At 32.3% G+C, this 22,815-nt stretch overlaps 1 protein-coding gene across 2 annotated transcripts; it reads left to right on the plus strand.

Annotated features, from left to right (window-relative positions):
- The first annotated feature begins 83 nt into the window (after positions 1-83).
- LOC145322006 (uncharacterized) lies at positions 84-15,131 on the plus strand. Of its 2 annotated transcripts, XM_080163733.1 has the most exons (8): positions 84-502; positions 2,756-2,864; positions 3,459-3,568; positions 6,722-6,778; positions 8,994-9,059; positions 10,258-10,345; positions 14,453-14,643; positions 14,852-15,131. In XM_080163733.1, exons 1-7 carry the CDS (start codon positions 438-440, stop codon positions 14,612-14,614), a joined length of 657 nt encoding a protein of 218 aa, XP_080019859.1. In that variant the 5' UTR covers positions 84-437; the 3' UTR covers positions 14,615-14,643; positions 14,852-15,131. The 2 variants fall into 2 exon arrangements, with proteins under 2 accessions (XP_080019859.1, XP_080019858.1); XM_080163732.1 differs by having other exon boundaries at positions 14,453-15,131.
- Positions 15,132-22,815: the final 7,684 nt, after the last annotated feature.

Genomic DNA, 22,815 nt, shown 5'->3' on the forward strand with positions numbered 1-22,815 from the left:
CTGCTATTCAAGATAGACAGCTAAGGTTTTCATTTAAGATGACCAGTGCTCCTCATGTCATTCTTGTCGGTGATAAATTGCACGGCGAACCTGTCTGTATGTCGTCGAAGATCCGCTTCAAATATGCAGCTCCAAGTCACTGGTTTACTTTAATTAAGGAGGGAGAGTTCGACCCTTCTTGCACCACAATTAAGCTAACTAATATATCTAAATGCCTTTGCTGATTCTAAAATTAAGTTGGGTTACTTATATTCCTCACATATTTTTGTAGCTTAGCAAAGACGACATTAAAATGCGCACAATTCAGCGGCATTCATTGTACTTCATGTACGTTTCAGCTTTATTTTCCTTCATTCTGTTTTATATTGTCCATCCGTGCGATTGTTTTGTGTCCAGTATTGCTGCATAGTTATTGTATTTAATAGAAGTGTTTTGAAATGGTTTTAAAGCATAGTGCATTGCTGTTATGTCTGCTTCAAAGTGTTTATGCTCCTGTCCCAAGGTAATTTTGAAAGCAATTTTGCATGGTGATTCCTTTAGTAGATAGGTACGATTTAGAAAGCGTAGCAACTCTATAATCATTACCAAAATGTCAGTACGTCCAACATGTTGATTTTTTTACTTTTCTAACAACAAATTTTTATGTGAACTAATCATCTGATTATTTTTTTTGGTATGTTGATTCCTTGGACAACAAAGTATAATATAATAAGCGAAGCAACTCTAAAATCAAGTCCTAAAAATGTAAGTATGTCCATAAACATTATCCTGAATCAAACAGTTTTTTTCAACAAATTTACTTACAATTTTGCTTTGACCCTTATGCATTTATATTATAATTATTCAGTTCTGACACTATACAAGTGTTAATGTCCGTTTGTCCTACAGTTTCAGTGCTTCGTTTTTATGGATGTTGTCATCCTTGTTCTTATTAATTTTCTTGAAATTATTCAAATACCCTTCGAATAAATATCGGCGTTGCCTCCAGAGAGGTGTGATCTAGGATTACCCGAAATTAAGGAGATTTAGTAAGGGTGTTTTTTGTTAATAATATTTTATATGTTTTTGAAGAGGGAATAATTTTTTTTTCGGAAGTAAACACGTTAGTTTTTTGGGTGATTTATTTTGGGAGGGTGGAGATGATGTCTTCCCCAAAATAAAATGACTGCTATGAAGCTTCGCTGAAAATGAAAACCATAGCGGTCCAGGGGTGTTTGTAAGTTGGTAATATTATTTATATAATGTTTTATTACCGAATCCTTAAAAACGACGGTCTTAGCTTGTTATGTTGCGTTTTTTTTATGGAAATGATTTTCTCTCTTTTTAGATTTTATGACTAAAGTGTTTTTAGTAATTAGGTAATTATAAATATTTATAAAAAATTAATAATGTTTCTGAGCTATGCTTTAGGGTAAATATGTCATTCTTGTCTAGTGCTTTTTTCTTTGTAAATCTTACTTAAATTATTTACTTAAGGGGGGGGGGGGGGTTTAATGCAACCATCTCGTAATCAGTGAGCAAATGGCACTTAGAATTAGAATTTCCATCTAAAATTTTGCATGAGTAATCCTTGGTAGGTCTATTTTCCTTAAATCGAACAAAAAGTTGGAAAAGTAACGGCAAACGGCTGGCGGCCCAGCAGTTTTGCAATTTTTTGTATCTATATAGTGGAAATTAGTCACGAAACCTATCCACACCAAAAACTCTTTGCTACTCAAAAACGCTATCAAACGGTTCTAGACGGTAGTTGTTGGTACTAGAAGTTTTAAAAATGGTTATTGCTATCATTTAACATGAATTAAACCAAAAATATGTTTTAAACAGTTGATTCCTACGTAATTGATGATGGATTTACCCTGAAAATAGGCAAAAAACGGCTAAACGGCTGAGCCGCCAGCTGTTACTTTTCCAACTTTTTGTTCGATTTAGGGAAAATAGACCTACCAATTATTACTCATGCAAAAGTTCAGATCGAAATTCGAATCCTAAGTGCCATTTTCTCACTGATTACGAGATGGTTGCATTAAAACCCATTCAAATTAAGAAAATATTTGAGATAATCTAAAGGAAAAAGAGGTTTTTAGCAGATTAACACAGATATTTTGATGGATTTAGATTAGGCGATTTTTATATTAATTTTCCTTCTTAATTACCTAACCATAAAAAATTCCAATTACGTTTTTTCCTTTATGAAAGAATTGTCAATATTTAATTATAAATCAAGGAGGAGAGGGGTGAGTTAATTGTGTATTAACTAGAGAATCGATTGGAACCGCAGCACCCAAACATTATACCCTAGTTGTTAGATTTTAATTTTTTTAGCTATGATAATGTTGATGGCATTTAAAATGTCCAAAAACACTTTTTTGGTTCAACCTGTGATGTGAACCATATTCTTATGTTTAGGTGAGCGAGAATACTTTTCCCTCCCTTCCACAAAAAGAGAGGGGGGGGGGGGGTGGTGGAGGGTGTTATATTATTACCTTCATCAATGGATTTATGTTAATTATTACTTGGATCTTACACCAGACTGTTATATACTCTAGTATAGTGAAACTTGGAGCTGTCTAAAGTAACATTCTACCTCTTAACCCCAACCCCTCCCATCTGTATATACAAACTGACCAATAAATGATACCCATGTTAGCAACCTAAATTGGAGATAATTTTTTTCCCCTGTTCCTTCAACCTGCCTCTTTAATGCCTTTCACTGAAGTTTTAGGTTGTCAAAGTCAGCTAAATTGAATGTTTTTAGATGCTCTCCATTTTTGTTGATCAACAAGTTGATGGAATGGAACAGTGCTACATCTGACATGAACCCCTACTTTCCAGTTCCACCCTGTGAACATGGAGGCCCTTTACAGGTATAAACTTCTAGTTTTACCAGAGACACCCTATGAATATTGAGGTAGTTTATAAATGTACAATTCTTATACCAGATACAATTAATGAATATGAAGGCATTTAAAAGTATACAATTGTACTTTTACCTGGAACACCCTTTGAACTCGGAGGTCCTTTCCAGGTATACATGTACTTTCACCAGAAACACCCTATGAACATAGAGGTCCTTTACAGGTATACAATTTTACCAAAGACACTTAATGAACCTGAAGGTAATTTCAGGGTTGAAGGTGTCATTGGGCTGTAAATTACACTGGTACCCAAAGTTTTATTAGCACATTATCTTATTTGTTAGCACAAAATCCTTGTGCTCTTTCACTTGAATTAGATTGGGTACTAGGTACAAAATTAGTGGTATCCAAATGTTTCAACCACTAATTGTAATTTACAGAAGGAGTAATCTTGTTTATTATCATTGGGTATGAATATCAATTTGTCATCCATCATCTTATCCCTTAGGATAGCTATGTTCCTTTATAGGTATCCAGCTGCCATACATACATATATACGGCCGTGGCAGCTGAGAAATAAAAATAACAGATGTTATATTTTAGGCAATCATGAAAGGAGATTACAAATCAGCTCTGATCATGGCAGACCCAGATATTATTCCCAGGCATAATATTCATGAACTCATCTGGTTTATGAAAACTGGATATGCCAGGTAATTTCTATGTTGTCAGCAACATCTATAGGAAACCTATAAATATCTTGTTCTGTAATATTTTTGATTAATTCTGACTATTATTATTGTCTCTCATATTATATAGCTAAATTTAACCTTTCAGAAAAACATATTTACATGAAACTATACATACTTCTCTTAGAATTTTTCCCCCTATGCAGATATTCTTACAAGACATGTCCGTATGTTATTACTAATTTACTGTTTAACACTTATTTGTTAATCTTTAATATTTCAGTGTGTGTGTGTGGGCGTGTGTTTTAACATAATATAGGCTATCTACAAGGTTAAGACAACATAATTCATACAGTTTTTATTAGCGAAGTTCATATTTCTTGTAGTTATGCAACCTATGAACAAAACAGTTTTTTTTATAAAATATTAATTTTACTCGCAGAATTTGACAAACTTTTATGGTAAATGGTAAAACATACTAGTACATTTTCAATGTATTAGTTGTTTCAGTATTAAATTTGTATGGCCGAAAAATTATCTCCCCTGCCCTAGTAACTAATAGTATTAACAAAAGTTACGTAAAAACCTAAAAAATTATTAAAGGAAATTTATTTATTAAGAAAGTAGCTTACAAATTATAAAACTTTAAATCATTATCTAAAAATCCCTAAGATGAATTAAGCTTATAATAATATTGATGTCCGTTTGTCCTACCGTTTCAGTGCTTCCCTTTTATGGATGTTGTCATCCTTGGTTTTTTATGTTTTTTTCCCCATTGGTTAGGTTAGGTTATATTGGGTACAAGGTATCCCCGCTAAGCTAGGGCACCGTAGGCATATAAGAAAAGAGATAATTTCTCCTTATTTTAATTTATTTCAAAACTAGATGGGGGAGGGACGGTTCAGTGGTTTTGAAGTTATAATACACACTTTAAGATACTGTAAACCGATTGCTTCAAAGTTAGATTAGAGAGATTAGTATTGGTGCTTTGCTGGTTTTAGGCTATTGGCAGAGGGAGGAGTACATGCCCCATTTCCTTCAATAACCCTTGGAATAATTGTAGTACAACCCCGTATTAAAAGTAAACGTGAGGTATTTCAGCTTGATTGTAGAAAAATAACTCATTAGAAAAATTAAAATTTTTTCTTCTAATCTTATTTGTTTGATTGTTACAAAGTAACTTATTGAGTTTGTACGCCTTTTATACATGTTTAATATACTGTTCCACCCTGGAAAAATTTTGATAAAATTTTTGCTCCAGCCAAAATGTGGTTGATTTATGCAAAAAATGACCCATGCAGAATATTTTTTCTGTAATGCAAAAATGGAGATATCCAATTAGTTTAGTAGAAAGTAAAAACTAAAGATTCAGACTAAAAAACCTTACTACTTTATTTGAAAGAATATGGGCATTAAGGACCACCTAATGACGCCGATGACCAACTCAAATGTACAAAATACTTACTGTACATAAAAGTTAAATTATCGTGTGGTAACCATTTTTTTCTAATGATAATAATTTTATAAACAGATTTGTTAATTTAATTGAAATGTTATAATGAAAAACGTGGTGCTAATGATGTTTTGATAAAAATATTATAATTCTAATTGAATTTAGGTTAAGATACTTAGTACTCGAACAAAAAGATGTTTTTAAAGGCATGTAAGAGTTTTCCTATGGATTTCAAACTTGGTACGATGATTTCTGTATCAGTTTGGTACAATTTAAAGGCGTAGCAACTTTGTATAAATGATCAAAAAGTCAGTAGGTCTATAAAAACATGGTATGAGCGAAGTATCTCTATATTCAAGTCTTTATATGCAAGTATGTCGGAAAAAAATAAAAATATGGGGATTCCTATTTTACAAGCACAATTTTCTGAAGATAAGTTTTGGGTTTATTTTTGTGCAGTGTTATTAATAAATTTTTAGAAGCGAAACTTTTCTATAATTAGGGTCGGACAGTACGTTTTTCGGTCCGTCCGTAACGGTTAGCTTTTTTTCGTTAATTTAGACATGTTATACCTAATTGTTTTATCGATTTCAAACTTAGCATGGCGATTCCTAGGATTTAGACAGCGTAGCAACTGGTACTCTATAATCGTTACCAGAATGACCATTTAAAATACGTAGATTTTTAACTTTGTTTCAGAGCTTAGCTTTTATGGATGTTGGCATCCTTATTATATAGTAACTACGTTACTATACTAAACATTTTTTTGAGTCATAATACTTAACAATTTGGTAGCAGTCATAAATTCAAATTTACAAGTTTCTTTTTATTTCTTTTAAAATTCAATATTAAACTTATGTAGAGAATTGTAATTAAGAATTAAAATCCTATTACATTGACGTCAGTATATTTGAATTTTTGGATCATGTTGGATATACAATATGCAAGAAATTTTTTTTTAAGACTGCTAACGGCTAAATGTTTGGATGAAATTTTGGCACGTCAGTTGCACGTTACCTGTGCTTCATTTAATATTAAAAAAACATTCTGTTGGAAATCTTTCTCAACCCAATTTAAAAGGAAAAAGTCTAATTTAACATTCGGAAATATTGACTGTTCCAAATAAATAGATTCCATGTTTTGCAGATCTAGAATACGTGGATATTATATGACAGGGGGGGGGCCGGGGGGGGGGGTTGTTATTAATTTAGGTTGTTACAATGGTCCTCATTTATTGGTCAGTGTTTTTTTTTTTACCAGTAGCAGGGGAGGGAATGGGGTAAAGGAGGTTGATTTGAGTTATCTTTATATTAACAAGCTCGAAGTATCATATCATCAGTGTATGCGAGAATCTCTCACATTTTCTTATATCCATTACCGTTCTAACTAAATACGAACCTAAGCCATGGTGGACAGCCTTCAAAATAAAATAAAAAAAAACAGAGAGGGACAATGGGCTGTTTATTACACTAGTCCCCAAATTCCTATAATAACGTTTTCTTATTCGTTTGCAGAACAACTTTTGGGACTTTAGTGTATTTTGATTGTTTGGTTAATAAAGTTGAGCGTTCAAACGTTTCAACCACTAATTTTAATCTACAGAAGAGGTAATTTTGTTTATCATTATTGGGGATGTACATAAATTTATCGGTCATTGTCTTATCCCTTTAAATCCCTGCAAAAAAAATTTCCTTCGTATATTTGACATGATCTTAATTTTGTAGGATGAGAAGATATCTGAAGAATAAAGAACCTATTGAATATGATTTTAATATTCTCAGGTAAGGACAGTGTGATACACAAACTTACTAATGTTTATTGGGAGTTATAATCCTTATATAAAAGTAACAGGATCTTTGTCTGTCTATGTGTACGGAAGGATCTAACCGCTATGCCTTAAATGATCAGGATCTGTGTTTTCCGAAGGATCTTGCTAACTGTTGAACTGACATAGTTCTCCTTTACAGAGTAAGTTCTTATAGGTCTTAGGGAGGTTATAACTTTTTTGGAGAAGAGTACCACCAACCTTCCAAGTGAATGTTTTCCTTTTAAAACTACAATTAAAATTGCTACAGTGTTATTAAATACTGTAGTTTTAATAATATTTTTGTTATCATTTTGTGTATCTGACTGTTTAGTCGCCAAGAGCTATATTATATCAAACAGTTCTTTTGCAGCACAATTGAGTAAAAGAATATAACACTTAACTCTTGTCTGTACCGGAAAACGTAGCGTCTTTGTGCTTGTGGCCTGGGAGGTGATCGAATCTCGGTCTAAATTGCATCATAATTAGTATAAAGACGTTAAAAGTTGCACTTACGGCTACTATGCAGTTGCGTGACTTTTATAGTAAAAGTAGGGTTGAATGCTTTGGCTTAGTTATCATGGTAGGTTGTCTGCAATAGTTTAAATGTTAGTACCTTGGGACTTACCTTGTCTAATTGCATTGTTAATAAAGCAATTATTTATGAGCTTCGCCACTTATGAATGTCGTCATCCTTGTTTTATTTTATTTCCAACACAAATAATGATCAGAACTGTTTAAATCCTTTCTAATTAAAATTACTCAAATTTTAATCTAACTTACAATGTTAATATTGCTCTTAATTAAATTTCCGGTGATTTTTTTTTATTAGACAAGGATGACAATTTAAAAATTATTAAAGCGAAGCTTTGCGAATGAGAAAAGGTGAAAAAACTTCTAACCACTGGACCAATTGGGCTCTCCATTCTGATAAAGAGATACTTCTCTTAGAATATATTGCGCAACCTTCCTAAAAGGGCACTATCCACGAACAAGAGCAAGTGATTCCAAGCACCTTCCAGCAGTGATTCAAATTTTTTTTTTTTTGTTAATATACTAGGGTTATGTTTAATATCGTTATATCTATTTAAAAAGTTTACTTTCACCATGGTTTTATATGAATAAAACTTTGAAATAATAGACATTTTGTGACTAAATATCATCAAATGTTTTGTTGAGTTAAAACTGCTATGGCACAAAAGTAAACTTTTTTGATGAAAATTGTTAATTTAGAAAAAGTGATGGTAACTTGAAATATTATTAACAGTTTTATTAGTGTACTTTTGTAATTTATAGCATTTGATTATGTTTTAGCATATTATTTTATTTGAACTTTTGAAGTCAACAAAACATTTGATGATATTTTGTCACAAAATGTTTAACATTTCAGAGTTTTGTTAATAGAAAAACATTGTGAAACTTAAATTTTTTAGTCGATATAACGATATTAAACATAACACTTATATATTCACAAAAAAAAAACATTTATAATCACTGCTGGAAGGTGCTTAGAATCACTTGCTCTTGTTCGTGGATAGTCCCCTTTATCTTTTAGATCGGAAGATAATAAAACTACTTCATGTAAAATTTCAGCTTTATATTAACAGGAGCTATAATATTTACGATGGACAAACGTATAAAGTTATGAAAAGCTTTACTTTTTAAATATGGTTTAAAGAAATCTTGCTTATAAAACTTGATAACAGCTATTCAAATTACTTTTTTACCGGATTTACTAGGTATTTTTTTATCTTTTGACCTTTCAGTTTTCGTTTTTACGTAGGTCTTTGCATAAGTTGCGTAGTCGTGATATATTTAACTGATTCTCTGTTAAAAGCAGCGGAGTTCAAAGGGGCCAAAAGGCAGGCCTTCCAAATTCCAATTAGGGGGGTTTTGACACCCTCACTTAGCCCCTATTTTGTACTCTTATGTTAGATCAACAATGCAATGGAATTAATATTTAATTAATCGCGGAATCACAGCTTTTATCACGCACGAGCACGTTTTATAAAGCTAACTTTTTTATTACTATGTTTGTAACTATGAAAATATTTATGATACATCTCAAAATCCGCTGCAAATTTGTCCATCAAAAAAAGTTTGCACGTTCTAGTGTCACTTTAAGGGAAAAGCGTGATTTTTTCTATATCTAGTTAATAATTTTTTAAATTTAATAATTTTTGTCTTTTTAGAGAAGGTTATGATAATCACTACACAGAGAGGATCAGAACTAAACAAATTGGATTTGGAACTGAGAGGTATTGGTAGTTTTTTTTTCGTCTTACAAGTTCCTTTCATGGACATTAACCCTGCGGGAAACTTGTTCCACTACCTTTACTTTATAATATTAGAAGCTATGTCTCCAAAATCATCCTTAATAGACTTAAAAATGAAAACGGTAATTATGTAAAGCTTACCTGATATAAAAAAATTAATTTCCCAGAAGGAAGTCATAAACTTTAGGAATCCGTATAATTTACATTCCTATATCCCCTCCCTCCCTGATTACAGACCATTCTTCAGAAAAAATATGTTTTCCCAAAAGAATTTCTTTTGTCTTGAATTCTGTTAAAACTGCTTATATCAGTTTTCTCTCTCTCTTTATTTGCGTATTTAGAGTTTTGATTATTTGGATCTAGTGCAGTTCACTGTAAAATGTTCCTGGTATCGATTAAATCCAAAAATCCAAAATTAACTTTAAAGGCTGCTAACGGCCAAAAGGGGAAGCGTATAGATTATGCTCGCACAAAATTTTTACCGTCTAAAGAAAACAAATAATTCGGAATAGTCATTACTCATAAACAGTTATCTCGCAATGTATGTACATAAAACAAGGATCACAACATCCATAAAAGCGAAGCACTGAAACGGTAGGACAAACGGACATTAACACTTGTACAGTGTCTGAACTGAATGATCAGAATATAAAAGTATAAGAGTCGAAGCAAAATTGTAAGTAAATTTGTTGAAAAACTGTTTGATACAGGATGATGTTTATGGACATACTTATACATTTATATTCTGATTATTCAGTTCTGAAAATATACAAATGTTAATGTCCGTTTGTCCTACCGTTTCAGTGCTTCGCTTTTATGGATGTTGTCATCCTTGTTTCTTTAGCAAAGCTTTCCATATGCATAATTTGATCTGTGCTATTCCAGATTATTTATAGGCCTTCTTGTGTTGCTTAACACGGTGTGCGGGCATGGCATAAATGAAAGGTTGTTTGGCAGCTAGCTGCCTTTAAAGTTAATATATTTTTGGAGATAATCGTTACCAGGAATAATTTACTGTAAACTGCACTAGATCCCGAGTTTTGATTATTTAATTACCAGAGAAATCAAGATTGTTTTATAATTAAATCAATTTTCTCCTTTATTAATAGCAAACTACTCTGTAATTTACTTGAAGATTCCTATGAAAAATGCTCATATGGTCTATAAATTGTTTGTTTAGGCGACCTGAATTGTTGGATAACCCCGAGGTTTCCATCAACTTTGCTGGAGAGAAACTGAAAGATTACTACTTGCATGGACAGGACAAGGTTAGTTTTCATTTTATCCAATATGGCCAGTAAAAAACGGTTCTTAGCCGATAGTTGGCAGGTTTGATTCTGAGCCTATAATGTATGTTGTTCATCCACGTGGAATGTCACCCCTGTGGTATTTATACTACGGAAAACAAACGTTAAATAGTTAGTTATAGAGTAGCAATATTTAGTATATAAATACCGGTACTACGTCAAACACTAGTTACGTCAAACAGTAGATGCGACAAACGCTAGACAGACAAACAGTAGATGCGTCAAACACTAGACAGACAAACAATAGATGCGTCAAACACTAGACTACGACAAACAGTAGAATTTTCAATTTCGCGACAAACAGTAGAATTTTAAAAGTGCGACTAACACTAGAAGCGACATACGCTAGAATTTAAACTTAAAAAAATATTCTGGATTTTTTTGTTAATTAATACTAAATTTATATTACTATCAATGGGGGGATCTAAACTAATAAGATAATGGCCGAAAAATCTATGTACAATGTACATCCCCTATTGCGTAAAATTAGTGGTTGAAACGTTTGAACACTCAACTTTTTAAACCAACCATGCAAAATTCATTAAATTACCAAAAGTTGGTTAGCAAACGAAAAAGAAAATTTTCTTCTAAAACTTTCGACCCACCCCATCCCCCAACTCCATTTTTTAGTTTAATTTTTTTTAAATAAATTTTTTTTGGGTGGGGGGTGTAATTATTTTCTAGGTGAAAATATCTTAGGATGGTGGTAGTACCCTCCCCCAAAAAAGGTTTAAAACTTTCCGGGACCTATGAGAAGCTACCCTGTTAAGGAGAACCTAATCAGTTTAGCGGTTAGCGAGATCCTTTTACTTTATTGTAAGGATTAATTCTAGCGTTTGTCGTATCTAGTGTTTGTCCCCTTTAGAAAAAATCTAGCGTTTGTCATATTCTAGTGTTTGTCGCATTCTAGCGTTTGTCGTATCTAGCGTATGTCGTGTCTAGGGTTTGTCTGTCTACTGTTTGTCTGTCTAGCGTTTGTCGCATCTAGTGTTTGACGTATCTAGGGTTTGACGTAGTACCATAAATAACAAACACTTTGGATATTCACTTACTGTATTCCAACAATATCTATGTTTAAATCAGATTAGGTTAGGTATAGATAGTTAATAACTGGGTAAAGCTATGACCAATAAATATATATATATAACGAGCTCTATAAATAGACTTTGAGCTCGTCATAATGCCCAGGCCCCACTCTTGGTTACAACCTGGCTAATAAGTCCTATAGAAGTAACTATATAGAACTTTGAAACGGAACTGGAGCTTAAACTTCTTTTTATCAGACTTCTTGATTACTTTATTTATCATAGCTTTATATACATATATAAATCAAAGGTTTATGGAAAAATAAAATTAAGCAATAAAGAATTTTCTTTGATTGCTTGGCCTTATATTTTGGAAGTTCTTGTCATTCGTCGAACATAGCAGCAATAGGAAACATTATTAACTTCTTTGGTTATTACTTGATTATTAATTTGAAATGGAATTTGAGCATAAGCAGCCTTAATTTAAGTGTTTTTGTGGCGGCGATTTGACGACTTTATAATTAGCTCAGTTATTCATTGTATACTGTATACTATTAAAGCAAAAAGTTAAAACATTATGTTTTTCTTTAGAGGGGGGGGGGGGGAAGGGGGAGTATTTGGGTCTCCACTTAATTTAAAATTGAGTTAATGAACTTTTTCTATGTTGTCAATAAGTAATCGATATATTATTACCTGGATGTTGCACCAGATTTTCATGTTCTGTAATAAAGTAAAACTTGAAGCTGGCTAAAATAATGATATCTACTCCCTTTACCCAACCACCTCCCCTTCTACTGAAAGAAAGAACTGACCAATAAATAAGATCCATTTTATCAAGCTAGATTGATGAATTTTTTCCCCATCAATATATTCTATAGGTATCCAGTTAATTAGTGCATTATTCTAGTATTTCTCCATAATTTTATGAAAGAAAATACCTGAAATATCTTGTAAACTCGGTCAAACTAATCATTTGAAAAACAAAAGATAAGAATTTTAATTAGGGTTGCAGAGGTTAATACTGGTTAGATTTAGACCTGGTTTCAGTCAGTTCTATCAGTGGCGTGTATTGGTATTTGTCAGGGGGTGAAATTTTGACACCACAATTAAGATTTTTGACACCCCCTTTAAACCAAAATCGAGAAGGGTGTGAGCTTTAGGGTGGGGTATTATAGACCCCAGGAGTGATGTAATTTTAGTGTTAGGGGGGAGTGTCCATCCCCTCAAATTTCCACCCTTTACATTCCCTAAAAAAGCATCCTCTAAGTGGTAAGCGCTTAGTTTTTTTAGACAGTCACTCTGAATTTAAGGTGTGTGTGACATTTTTAACTTAACACCCCACTTCTGCAAGCTTCTGGTTTTAAGTTCGGATTAGTTTACTTTATTCCGTATTATAAAATTTATTAGTCAGGGATCTAAAGGGATAAGACAATGGCCGATAAATTGATGTTCATTCCCAATGAAGTAACACAAAATCAACGTATCTATAGAATACAAATTAATGGTTTAAATGTTTAAACACTCAACCTAACGAATCAACCATACCAATAAAAATCAAATTTAAGTCCCCAAGGTTGTTAATAGAAAAAGTTATAATAAGACTTTATTGACTAGTATAATAAACAGCCAAATGTTTCCTCCCTCCCTGATTATACAGATATTTACTTGATCTTAAGTCCTTAATATTTTTTTCCTTTTATACACTTTTTCTTAGATTAAAGGCTTAAGAAATGTAAAATCTTTTCTATAAAAACAGGACAATTATATACAAAATATGTAGCACTAAGAGCTAATTGCATATCTAAGATTATAAACAGATTTTTCTATTTATACATTTTCCAGTATGGCTTTGAAACCGATTAAGATCAGATGGATTTGACCTGGTTCTCAGCAATACTATTACTGAAAACTCACGTATTACAGACAATTAAAATAAAATTCATAAAATAGGTAGATAAATATTGTTTAAATTAATTTAATCTTCATTGTCCTTTCCCTCACTAAATTTATTGTCTACTGCAAACATGTAAATGACAAAAGTTTTGTAATAATATATGGAAAAGTTGTTTAAAAGTACATTTTCTGTTTATAACAATGTAGATTACATCAAAATAATAATGGATATAGGATATACGAGGATATAATGAAATGGATAATTTATCATCAATTTATCTTGTTAATATGGAACCCATATATTGGTCAGTTCGCTCTTCTAAAAGGTGGCGAGGGGATGGGGTAAAGGATGTGGATGGGGATAATCGTTATTAGAGTACATGAAAAATCTGGTGTAACATCCAAGTAATAATAAATCCATTATAATACTTCTCTTTGCCTAAACAAGGATAACAAATTTTATAATAGCAGTGCTCAACAATTCAGACGGATAGACAAACGAACATTGAAAAATATTTATTAATAATTCATACGATATTCAACAATATTTGGAAAACTAAACATAAATTTTGTGCATTGAATTACTTGGATACAGTGTACTTTCTTGTAATTTCTATGGTTTTAAATTGTACCTTACTGTTAAATGAATCACCGTTTCAAAATTGAAATCGATAGGACAATTTAACATGTCTAAATCAACAATAAGAGTTATGTGTTACTGACAGACTAACTGAAACTAAATGTAGAAAAGCTTCGCTCTTACTGTGAAGTCTGGGTTAGTTACAAAGCAAAGCGACTCGAGGTACCTCTTTATCCCTTAAACAAAGACTAGCTTTATCACATAACCCGCAAAAAGTCGATGAATTTGTCTATGATACAAAGTAGAACAATGTTTGTCTGAAGCTTAAGATCTCTGTAACCACTGAACCGATTTGGCTCTATTCTTCAGGGAATATAGCTACTGGTAATGCGGTGATATAAAGTTATTTAAAATCTCGCTGCCTTCACGGGTGTCGGATTTGGGGAGATATAACTAGGCTTTCCACAATTTAGTAGTAGCCGAATCAGAATGAAAACCTGCAACTTCACATGTGCTAATCCTCAAAACACCTTTTAACAGCCTTTAATATATATTGGTATTAAATTGTAGGTAGCCACCAAGTTCAACTCCGCTGGGCTCCTGCTGCTCCCCGAAGAAGAACATCTGGATCCTGATCTTATTCCGCAGCTCAAACAAACTGAATCAAGTATTCCTCAGCTGAAAGAAACCCAGTCAAAAATTATGGAAATCCTAAAAAAGAAGAAAAAATAAACACAAATGTTTTATGAAGGGACACACTGGTCGCCAAAGGAGTCTTTCACAATGAAAAAAATACTTACGAATTGGCTGTTACCATGTATTGGCATGTTAAGAATGTAAAATCGTCCAAATTTTAATCCTGCTGCACTTTCTCCCAAGAAGAAATGGTTGGGATTTCAATAAATGGTACTAGTCAAATCAAAAAGAAAATCCTAAGTACTTATTGTTTAATCTGAAAGTCACCTTTAGGCGACCAGTGAAATGATATAACTATATATAAAACTATTTTGTATACTACTTTTCCTCAATTTAAATTAATCATTATTAAGACAAAACAACTTGAAAAGGTTTATAATCGTGTAATTTATCTTAATAAATATTTAATGTCAAAGACCTTTTTTCTTATTATATATTTAACTAATTTCACATTAATATATTTTTAATTAATACTTAAACAAGATCAAATATGTAATTTTTCAACAATTTTATTATGTATTCAAGATTAGTGAAATATAAAATTATCAAATTACTTTTTGTTTAATAAAATTCTTCTACCTACTTATTTTATCTCTTCATTTATTAGAAGCAAGGTTATTCTATAATTCACCTTGTATGTATCGCTATGAGGAAAATGTAATTTTTAAGATAAAAATTTTGAGTAAAGATTCCTGTGATATGAATATCTAATAATATAAATAATAATATAATTGAATATAAATAAATATAAAAAGTTATAAAGAGTTATAAAATGTTATAAAGAGTTATAAAATACAGTAAATATCTATAAAAAATGTAAACACAATTTTTAAAATTCTCCCCTGAACCTTCAGAAAAAAGCCCCTACCATTTGTCCTACCATTTCAGAGCTTCGCTTTTATGGATGTTGTCATCCTTGTTTTTATAAAAATGTAATTTTATAGTTTTGAAAACTTTCATTTAATATAAAATTAACTAGAATAAATACTTATACCAGTTTACAAGAAAATGTACTTAAGTATTTTATTACTTTAGATAATTGTGAAGAGCCTTCTGTAAATTTCAAAGAAAATGATTTTTTAAAAGAGAAGTTTTTATATAATAAGGATCTATCAGTACGTCCATTTGTTCGTTATATTAGGCAAGATAGAATTGACCTAACGATTACAAATTTTGCATGCTAATTCCTGTAACATTTGGGTACGATTTAGAAAGTGTAGCAACTCTATAATCGTTACCAGAAAGTCCGAATGTCCACTTAAACATGATTATTTTTAACTTTTTGACAACATTTTTGTATAGTATAATTATCCTATTCAATTGATTGTTTAAATATTCATTCCTATTAAAACTAGGTATAATAATATAAGCAGAGCGTCCTGAAACAGAATCCTATATGTGAGCGATTTGGCAACAAATTCATGCATACAACTTAGTTTAGTAGACTTTTAAATCAATATTCTGCATAGTAACTATTATCTATATTAAGTATTGGAGTTTGTTTATCTTACAATTTGATTTTAGAGCTTTGCTTTTATTTTGTCACCCTTGTTGACATTAAACCATATATTAGGATTTTTTAGGAATCTTAAAAGCATATATTAGGAACTATTAAACCTCTATGAGGGTAAAACGTTTTTGATATTAACAAGGATGACAACATCCATAAGTAGCGAAGCACAAAAAATAAAATCATGGATGGTAATACGTACAAGTAGATTTAAAGTGTATTTATTAATTGATTTATTGGAGAAAATAAACACGAAACCCTGTTTTATTTTGTATAATGATGACGGTCAAAGAAAATTACATAAAAGATGCTCATAACAATAGGAAAAATTATTTTGATACAGATATCCCAAAAAAGTTTTAAAATTGGATCAAAAACACCATAGATATGGGGAAATATGTAAAAACATATAAAAATAGCAAAAACCTGCAAAAAGGAAGTCTGACCGTCATGGTTGTTTTCTTTAAACAACAGGGAATTTAATTTTGATATCTATAACTGAAAAATTTTTGGGAATCGCACCATAAACACCAGAGATATGGAGAAAACTGTGAAAAATACAAAAATAGCCTAAAACCTGCTTAAAGGCAGTCTGACCGTCATAGTTAATTTCTTTAAAGGACAGGAAATTAATTTTGATATCTATGACTAAATTTTTTTTGGAAATCTGACCATAAACACCAAAGATATGGAGAAAATTGTGAAAAATACAAAAATAGCCTAAAACCTGCTTAAAGGCAGTTTGACCGTCATAGTTGTTTTCTTTAATCGACTGGAAATTTAATTTAGATACCTATAATTGAAAAAATTTTGAAAATCGCACCATAAACACTGAAGATATTGAGAAAAATGTGAAAAATACAAATATAGCCTAAAACCTGCTAAAAAGCGGTCCTACCGCTATCGATGTTTAATACTTAATTGTGCTCCTTAATGATGGAAATGTTGTCAAAAAATTTCAGCATTCTATCTTTTATAGGAGCTGAGTAAATCTCATTTCCCCCATAGCGTTACGGACTGACGGACGGACGGACAAAGTGAATTATAGAGTAGCTTCGCTACTAAAAATAACGTTATTCACTAAAGTTTTTATTTATTTATCTAAATACTTTGTTTTTTAGTTTCTGCAATGTAAAAAATGCTTTGAAAATTAGATCCCAGAAATGTAACCAAATGTTTTTAAAAGCGAAGCTTTTCTATAATTAGGGTCGGTCCGTACGTCCGTCCGTCCGTACGTACGTCCGAGATAGATAGCTTTTATTCGTTAATTTAGGCATGTTGGAATAGTCCTATCGATTTCAAACTTTGCATGATGATTCCTGTAGTAGTTAGGTACGATTTAGAAAGCGTAGCAACTCTATAATCATTACCATAATGTCCATATGTCCATTTTAAACATGTTGATTTTTCTACTTTTTTAACAACAAATTTCTATGAGATCTAATTATCCGATTGATCTGATTTTTGGTATATTGATTCCTGGGACAACAAAGAACAATATTATAAGCGAAGCAACTCTATAATAAAGTCCTAAAAATGTAAGTATGTCCATAAACATTATCCTGTATCAAGCAGTTTTTCAACAAATTTACTTACAATTTTGCTTCAACTCTTATACTTTTATATTCTGATTATTCAGTTTAGACACTATACAAGTGTTAATGTCCGTTTGTCCTACCGTTTCAGTGCTTCGCTTTTATGGATGTTGTCATCCTTGTTAGAATATTGATTCCTGGGACAACAAAGTACAATATTATAAGCAATGCAACTCTATAATCAAGTCCTAAAAATGTAAGTATGTCAATAAACATTATCCTGTATCAAGCAGTTTTTCAACAAATTTACTTACAATTTTGCTTCGATCGACTCTTATACATTTATATTCTGATTATTCAGTTCTGACACTGTACAAGTGTTAATGTCCGTTTGTCCTACCGTTTTAGTGCTTCGCTTTCATGGATGTTGTCATCCTTGTTAAATTGTATTTTCATCAAATTCGGTTGTAGTCAATAAACATTAAACATACATATATTATAGACAATTTCCCGCCCCTCCCCAAAACAATAATATATAAAAATCATTGAATTCAGTAATCCTTAATTTTTGTTTCTATGCTTTTGCTTGCCTGTATAAAAAAAACCCAAATATTTATCCTAAATTTATTTAGTTTTATAGGAAGATCTTTACAATACTAACTTCAATCATAATGATTCCTAGATACTAATAGCAGAATTTTAAAGTTTTTATTCTGTAATTATCTGTTCTTTTAAGAGAACGGAAATATTATCAACATTCCAACTATAATGTGTAGTTTATTTTTATTTTCAATTAAATTATAACATCTTGGTGTAAAATAATCCTTTCCTGGCCTCTAATTGAAACATTATATCTTTGATTTTGTGGCTTTTTGGCAGGGAGGGAGGGTCCCCAAAGTTTTATAATAACGTTTTCTTATTCATTACCTTATTTAATTTGGGGACTTTTATTGAATTTTGATTGGCTTGTTTATTAGGTTGAGGGTTTATACATTTCAACCACTAATTGCAATCTACAGAATGGGTAATTTGTTTATCATCACTGAGGATGGCGATTTTCTTATCCCTTTAGATTCCTGGCTATTAGGGTTACGTGACTTTGGTTCAGATCAATGGAAAGTTTCTAAGGATTTGTAGATTGTTCCATTACATTATAAGTCAAGCCTCCAAATGCAGAATATTTTACTGTATTATACTTTTTAGATACCGCTAAAGGTACTTCGTATTTATACACGTTTTGTTAATGGGAGTAATAAAAGTACCCTTGCAGCCAGTGCTGCGGAGCCCGAGCCGGGAGCCGTGAAGTCGCCATATTTTACTGGAGCCGGAGCCGTAATTTTCGTTAAAAAACGGCTCCGGCTCCAGAATAGATAAATAAAGAGATTTTTTATAAATTATAATTTGGTAACTCTGTTTTGTCATGTGCAAATGCCCTTTTTAAGTTTTTCAAGTCCATTTTTATAAAAAATAATTGAACTTTTGAAACCTTCAAAAGTCAAAAATATACGTGGGGAAAAAAATATGTCGAGTTTTTTTTTATTTTAGGTCGGAGCCGGAGCCGCACAAAAATCAAACGGCTCCGCAACGCTGCTTGCAGCATATTATTGAAAGCGTAGCTATTTTATAGTTAGGATCAGTCTGGTTGACATTTTTACTTACGGGTGAATTTCATACCAAATTGGCTGACATTCTTAAAAACTATTGTTTGTTAAAAACAGACGGGATAAGACAAATAGCCTAAAACTTGTTCTGTATAACTAGAGCACTAAAAACCCCCTCTCCCCTGCTTAATTTTGATATTTTATTTTAGATAGACTTCCAACAGCAATGTACTTAATAAACAGTGACGTGCTTATGAAATCTATCACATATTGAATAAGCAAATTTCTTTGCTACCTATGGATGTTAAAGCCCTTGTTTTTTTCTTCAGTTTAGATTTAATATTTAAAGTTTTCATTAGGATGGTATGTTTATCCAAAAACCAAAATTTTAATATATTGAACAAATATTGTATCGATAAATCTTTTAAATTGATTAATAAATTATAAAACATTTCAGGAGAAAACCAGATAGGTTACTCCAATATACCAGGAATGAAGGGGTCAATAATGGTGAATTTTATTTTCAACCCTTTCCCCTTAATATAGCAATTATAGGCAAAATTTACACAACAAACTGGGGATGAAGGGGGTGTTTATTATCCATTGTATGTTCCCTAATTCCTGAAAACACACAGAGAGATTAATGCACATATAAATGGATATAGGATATACATGGATATATTATCAGTGGAATGTTAGTCGTCAATTTAGGTTACTAATGTGGTCCTAATTTATTGGTACGTTCGTATGTGGTATAAATTTGTGGATAGGAGGTATCGTTATTTTAGCCAGCTGCGAGCATCACTTTATTAGAGTATATGAAAAATATGGTACAACATCCAAGTAATAATATTTCTATCAATTCACAAATTAATAGATGGATAATTTTAAGAGAAGGAGTGATAACACAGCAGAGAAATAGATAGATAAATTTATATTGAGAGAGATGGAGAGAGCTCGTATCATAGAGAGAGAAAGAGCAACTCTCTTTAGACTAACTAAGAGAGCAGATTGGGTATAAATAATGAGACTATCACAATATTGTCTCAGTTTATCCGAACACAGCTTTCCGAGCTTAATTAAACTTTAAAATAAATCTTACCCCAAAAAATACAAAAATGGACTCAGAAGAATTATATACTCAACACTTGAGCAAATATGCTCTAAGATCACCACTAATGAAAAACTCGTTGAAAAAGACCAAAACTCGGTGTAACTCTGAATATCATTCAGCTACATCCATCCGTAAGATTCGGACCCTGGAGACGAGCAACAGCTATCCTGGCAACAACTGCAGCAGTAGTGGTATGAGCGCTGCTGGCAGTGAGGAGAATCAAGCCTGCAGCCCCCATTCTTCCAACAGATCAAGCCGGGATAACTCTGATGAAGATGAGGAGTTTCAGAGTCTTGATGAGCTGGTTAATCAACATCTGAAGCTGACATCAGCCAGCACTTCCCTTGACCAGCAACAAGAGGAGTCCTATCAGATGGAAGAGTTTGGTGCTGCAGCCAATGAAACTGCAACAACCACCACACAACAGTTATCAAACGGCGGCAGTGTTTACTCATATAATAACGGCCGCCGGGGAGAATCAAGCTCTTTAAAAACCCACCGACGCCAGTGGTTTGAGAAGAAGCGGCACACCTTTGCAGCTTCATCGCGGTTTTCAGCTGGGTCAATGAACGGCACAGGTTCACTTACAAGCAGTCAGGATTCAGGAGTTTTCAGCACACCACTGTCAGCTCTGGGCAGCACTGATGATGGAACCGATGGTGGTAACACCAATAGTTGCTTCAAATTTTCCACATCTGACGACAAGCCTAGCCTAGCCAGTGCCATCAACAAAAACTTAGTCAAGCTTGAAAAGTTAACGGCTGAATTTCATTTTCTCAACAATGATCTTAGTCTTATTGTCAAGGAGGAGCATCGTCTTATTGGTCTCGGAGAGGATGGGGAAGTCGAGGAGTTTTCAGCTTTTCTGCAGGAGTTGGGGTATCTCAACATGACCGCACAATCAGACATCCAAAGGGCATACCTGGCGTACATGGAGTATATTGCAACAGCTACAGAGCTGAAGGAAGCCATTGAGAAGGAAGAGGCTGACATGCTGGAGCGTGCTTGCAAGCTTCACATGGAAGATCAGCTGTTTAGCAAGGTTCCACCACAGGCTATTGCCAAGATGAGGGGAGAGATTGAAGTTTCATCGCCCCCACTTCAAACTTCGTTCTAAATCATTCCTTCTCCAACTCAAATCTACATGCTGATGTACCTAAGAGACCCCTTGTGATAAAAATCAGAACTATTCCACCAGAATAGACGATCATTGTGCGAATATTGTACCTAAATTTTTTATATGTTGTATATTAAAAAAATATATATGTTAATCTTTGAATGTATAAAGTTTACAGTGTAAGCTAGTATATAAATAAATATGATTTAATTTATTTTATTTGTTTATCTATTTTTGTTGAAATGGCTACAATTATGAAGAAAGATATTCATAAATAATTATTTAATTGGATATGTCTATGAATCATTTTTAATTTTTTTTTGACAATGACAAAATTATCTTATTTGTAGCGGAAAAGTTTTACGTATAGGTATGCGATCATTTTTTAATGTTTCTAGTCCTTTGGAGTAATTTTAATTTTCCTAACCTTTGGTATTATGGTTAGAAATATTTCTGGAAGCAAAGCAACTCTATAGTTACTACTCGAAAAGTACGCCAATAATAGTTATCTTGTATTTCAACCAACAGCTTTTTTGCAAGCTAGAAGAATATTCTGTGTAGTTTCTGAAAGGCGTCCATCATCCTTATATAAAGTAACAGGATGTCTATCTGTGTGTTTATCTGTAGATTAAGGTCTTGGACTGATATGGTGCTCCTATACAGTGAAGCTTCTTTTATGTCAAGGGAAGGTTTGTAAATATTTGGGATAAGGTAACTCCACCCTCCCAAAAGAAGAGCCCTGGAAGAAAATCTTCGCCCCAAATGCTTTTTTAATAGTCAAAATGTCTCTAGGGGTAATTTTTATACTACGCCTATTTAAAAATAAATTGATGTGTGTTATTAAAAAAAGATTTCATTTTACGTACTAAAATTGTTTTGCCATATACTTTTGAACGGCCCTTTCATGGATGCTGTTGACCTTTTTAGAAGCAAGACTACTCTTTAATTCAAAAGGTCTGTCAGTCTGAAACATTTTTGTGGATGTTATCATCCTTATTAAAAGCGAAGCTTTTCTATAATTAGGGTCAGCCCGTCCTTCCGTACGTCCGAGAGGGATAGCTTTTTTCGTTAATTTGGGCATGTTAGAATTATCCCATCGAGTTCAAACTTTGCATGGTGATTCCTGTAGTAGTTTGGTACGATTTAGAAAGCGTAGCAACTCTACAATTATTATCAGAATGTCTGTACGTCCATTTTAAACATGTTGATTTTTTACTTTTTTAACAAAAATTTTTATGTGATCTAATTATCTGATTGTTCTGATTTTTGTTATACTGATTCTTGGGACAACAAAGTACAATATCATAAGGAAAGCAACTCTATAATCAAGATCTAAAAATATAAGTATGTCCATAAACAT

Source organism: Acartia tonsa, chromosome 6, assembly GCF_053477335.1.
Source record: "Acartia tonsa isolate MP-2025a chromosome 6, ASM5347733v1, whole genome shotgun sequence".
In the NCBI taxonomy this organism is placed as follows: domain Eukaryota; kingdom Metazoa; phylum Arthropoda; class Copepoda; order Calanoida; family Acartiidae; genus Acartia; species Acartia tonsa.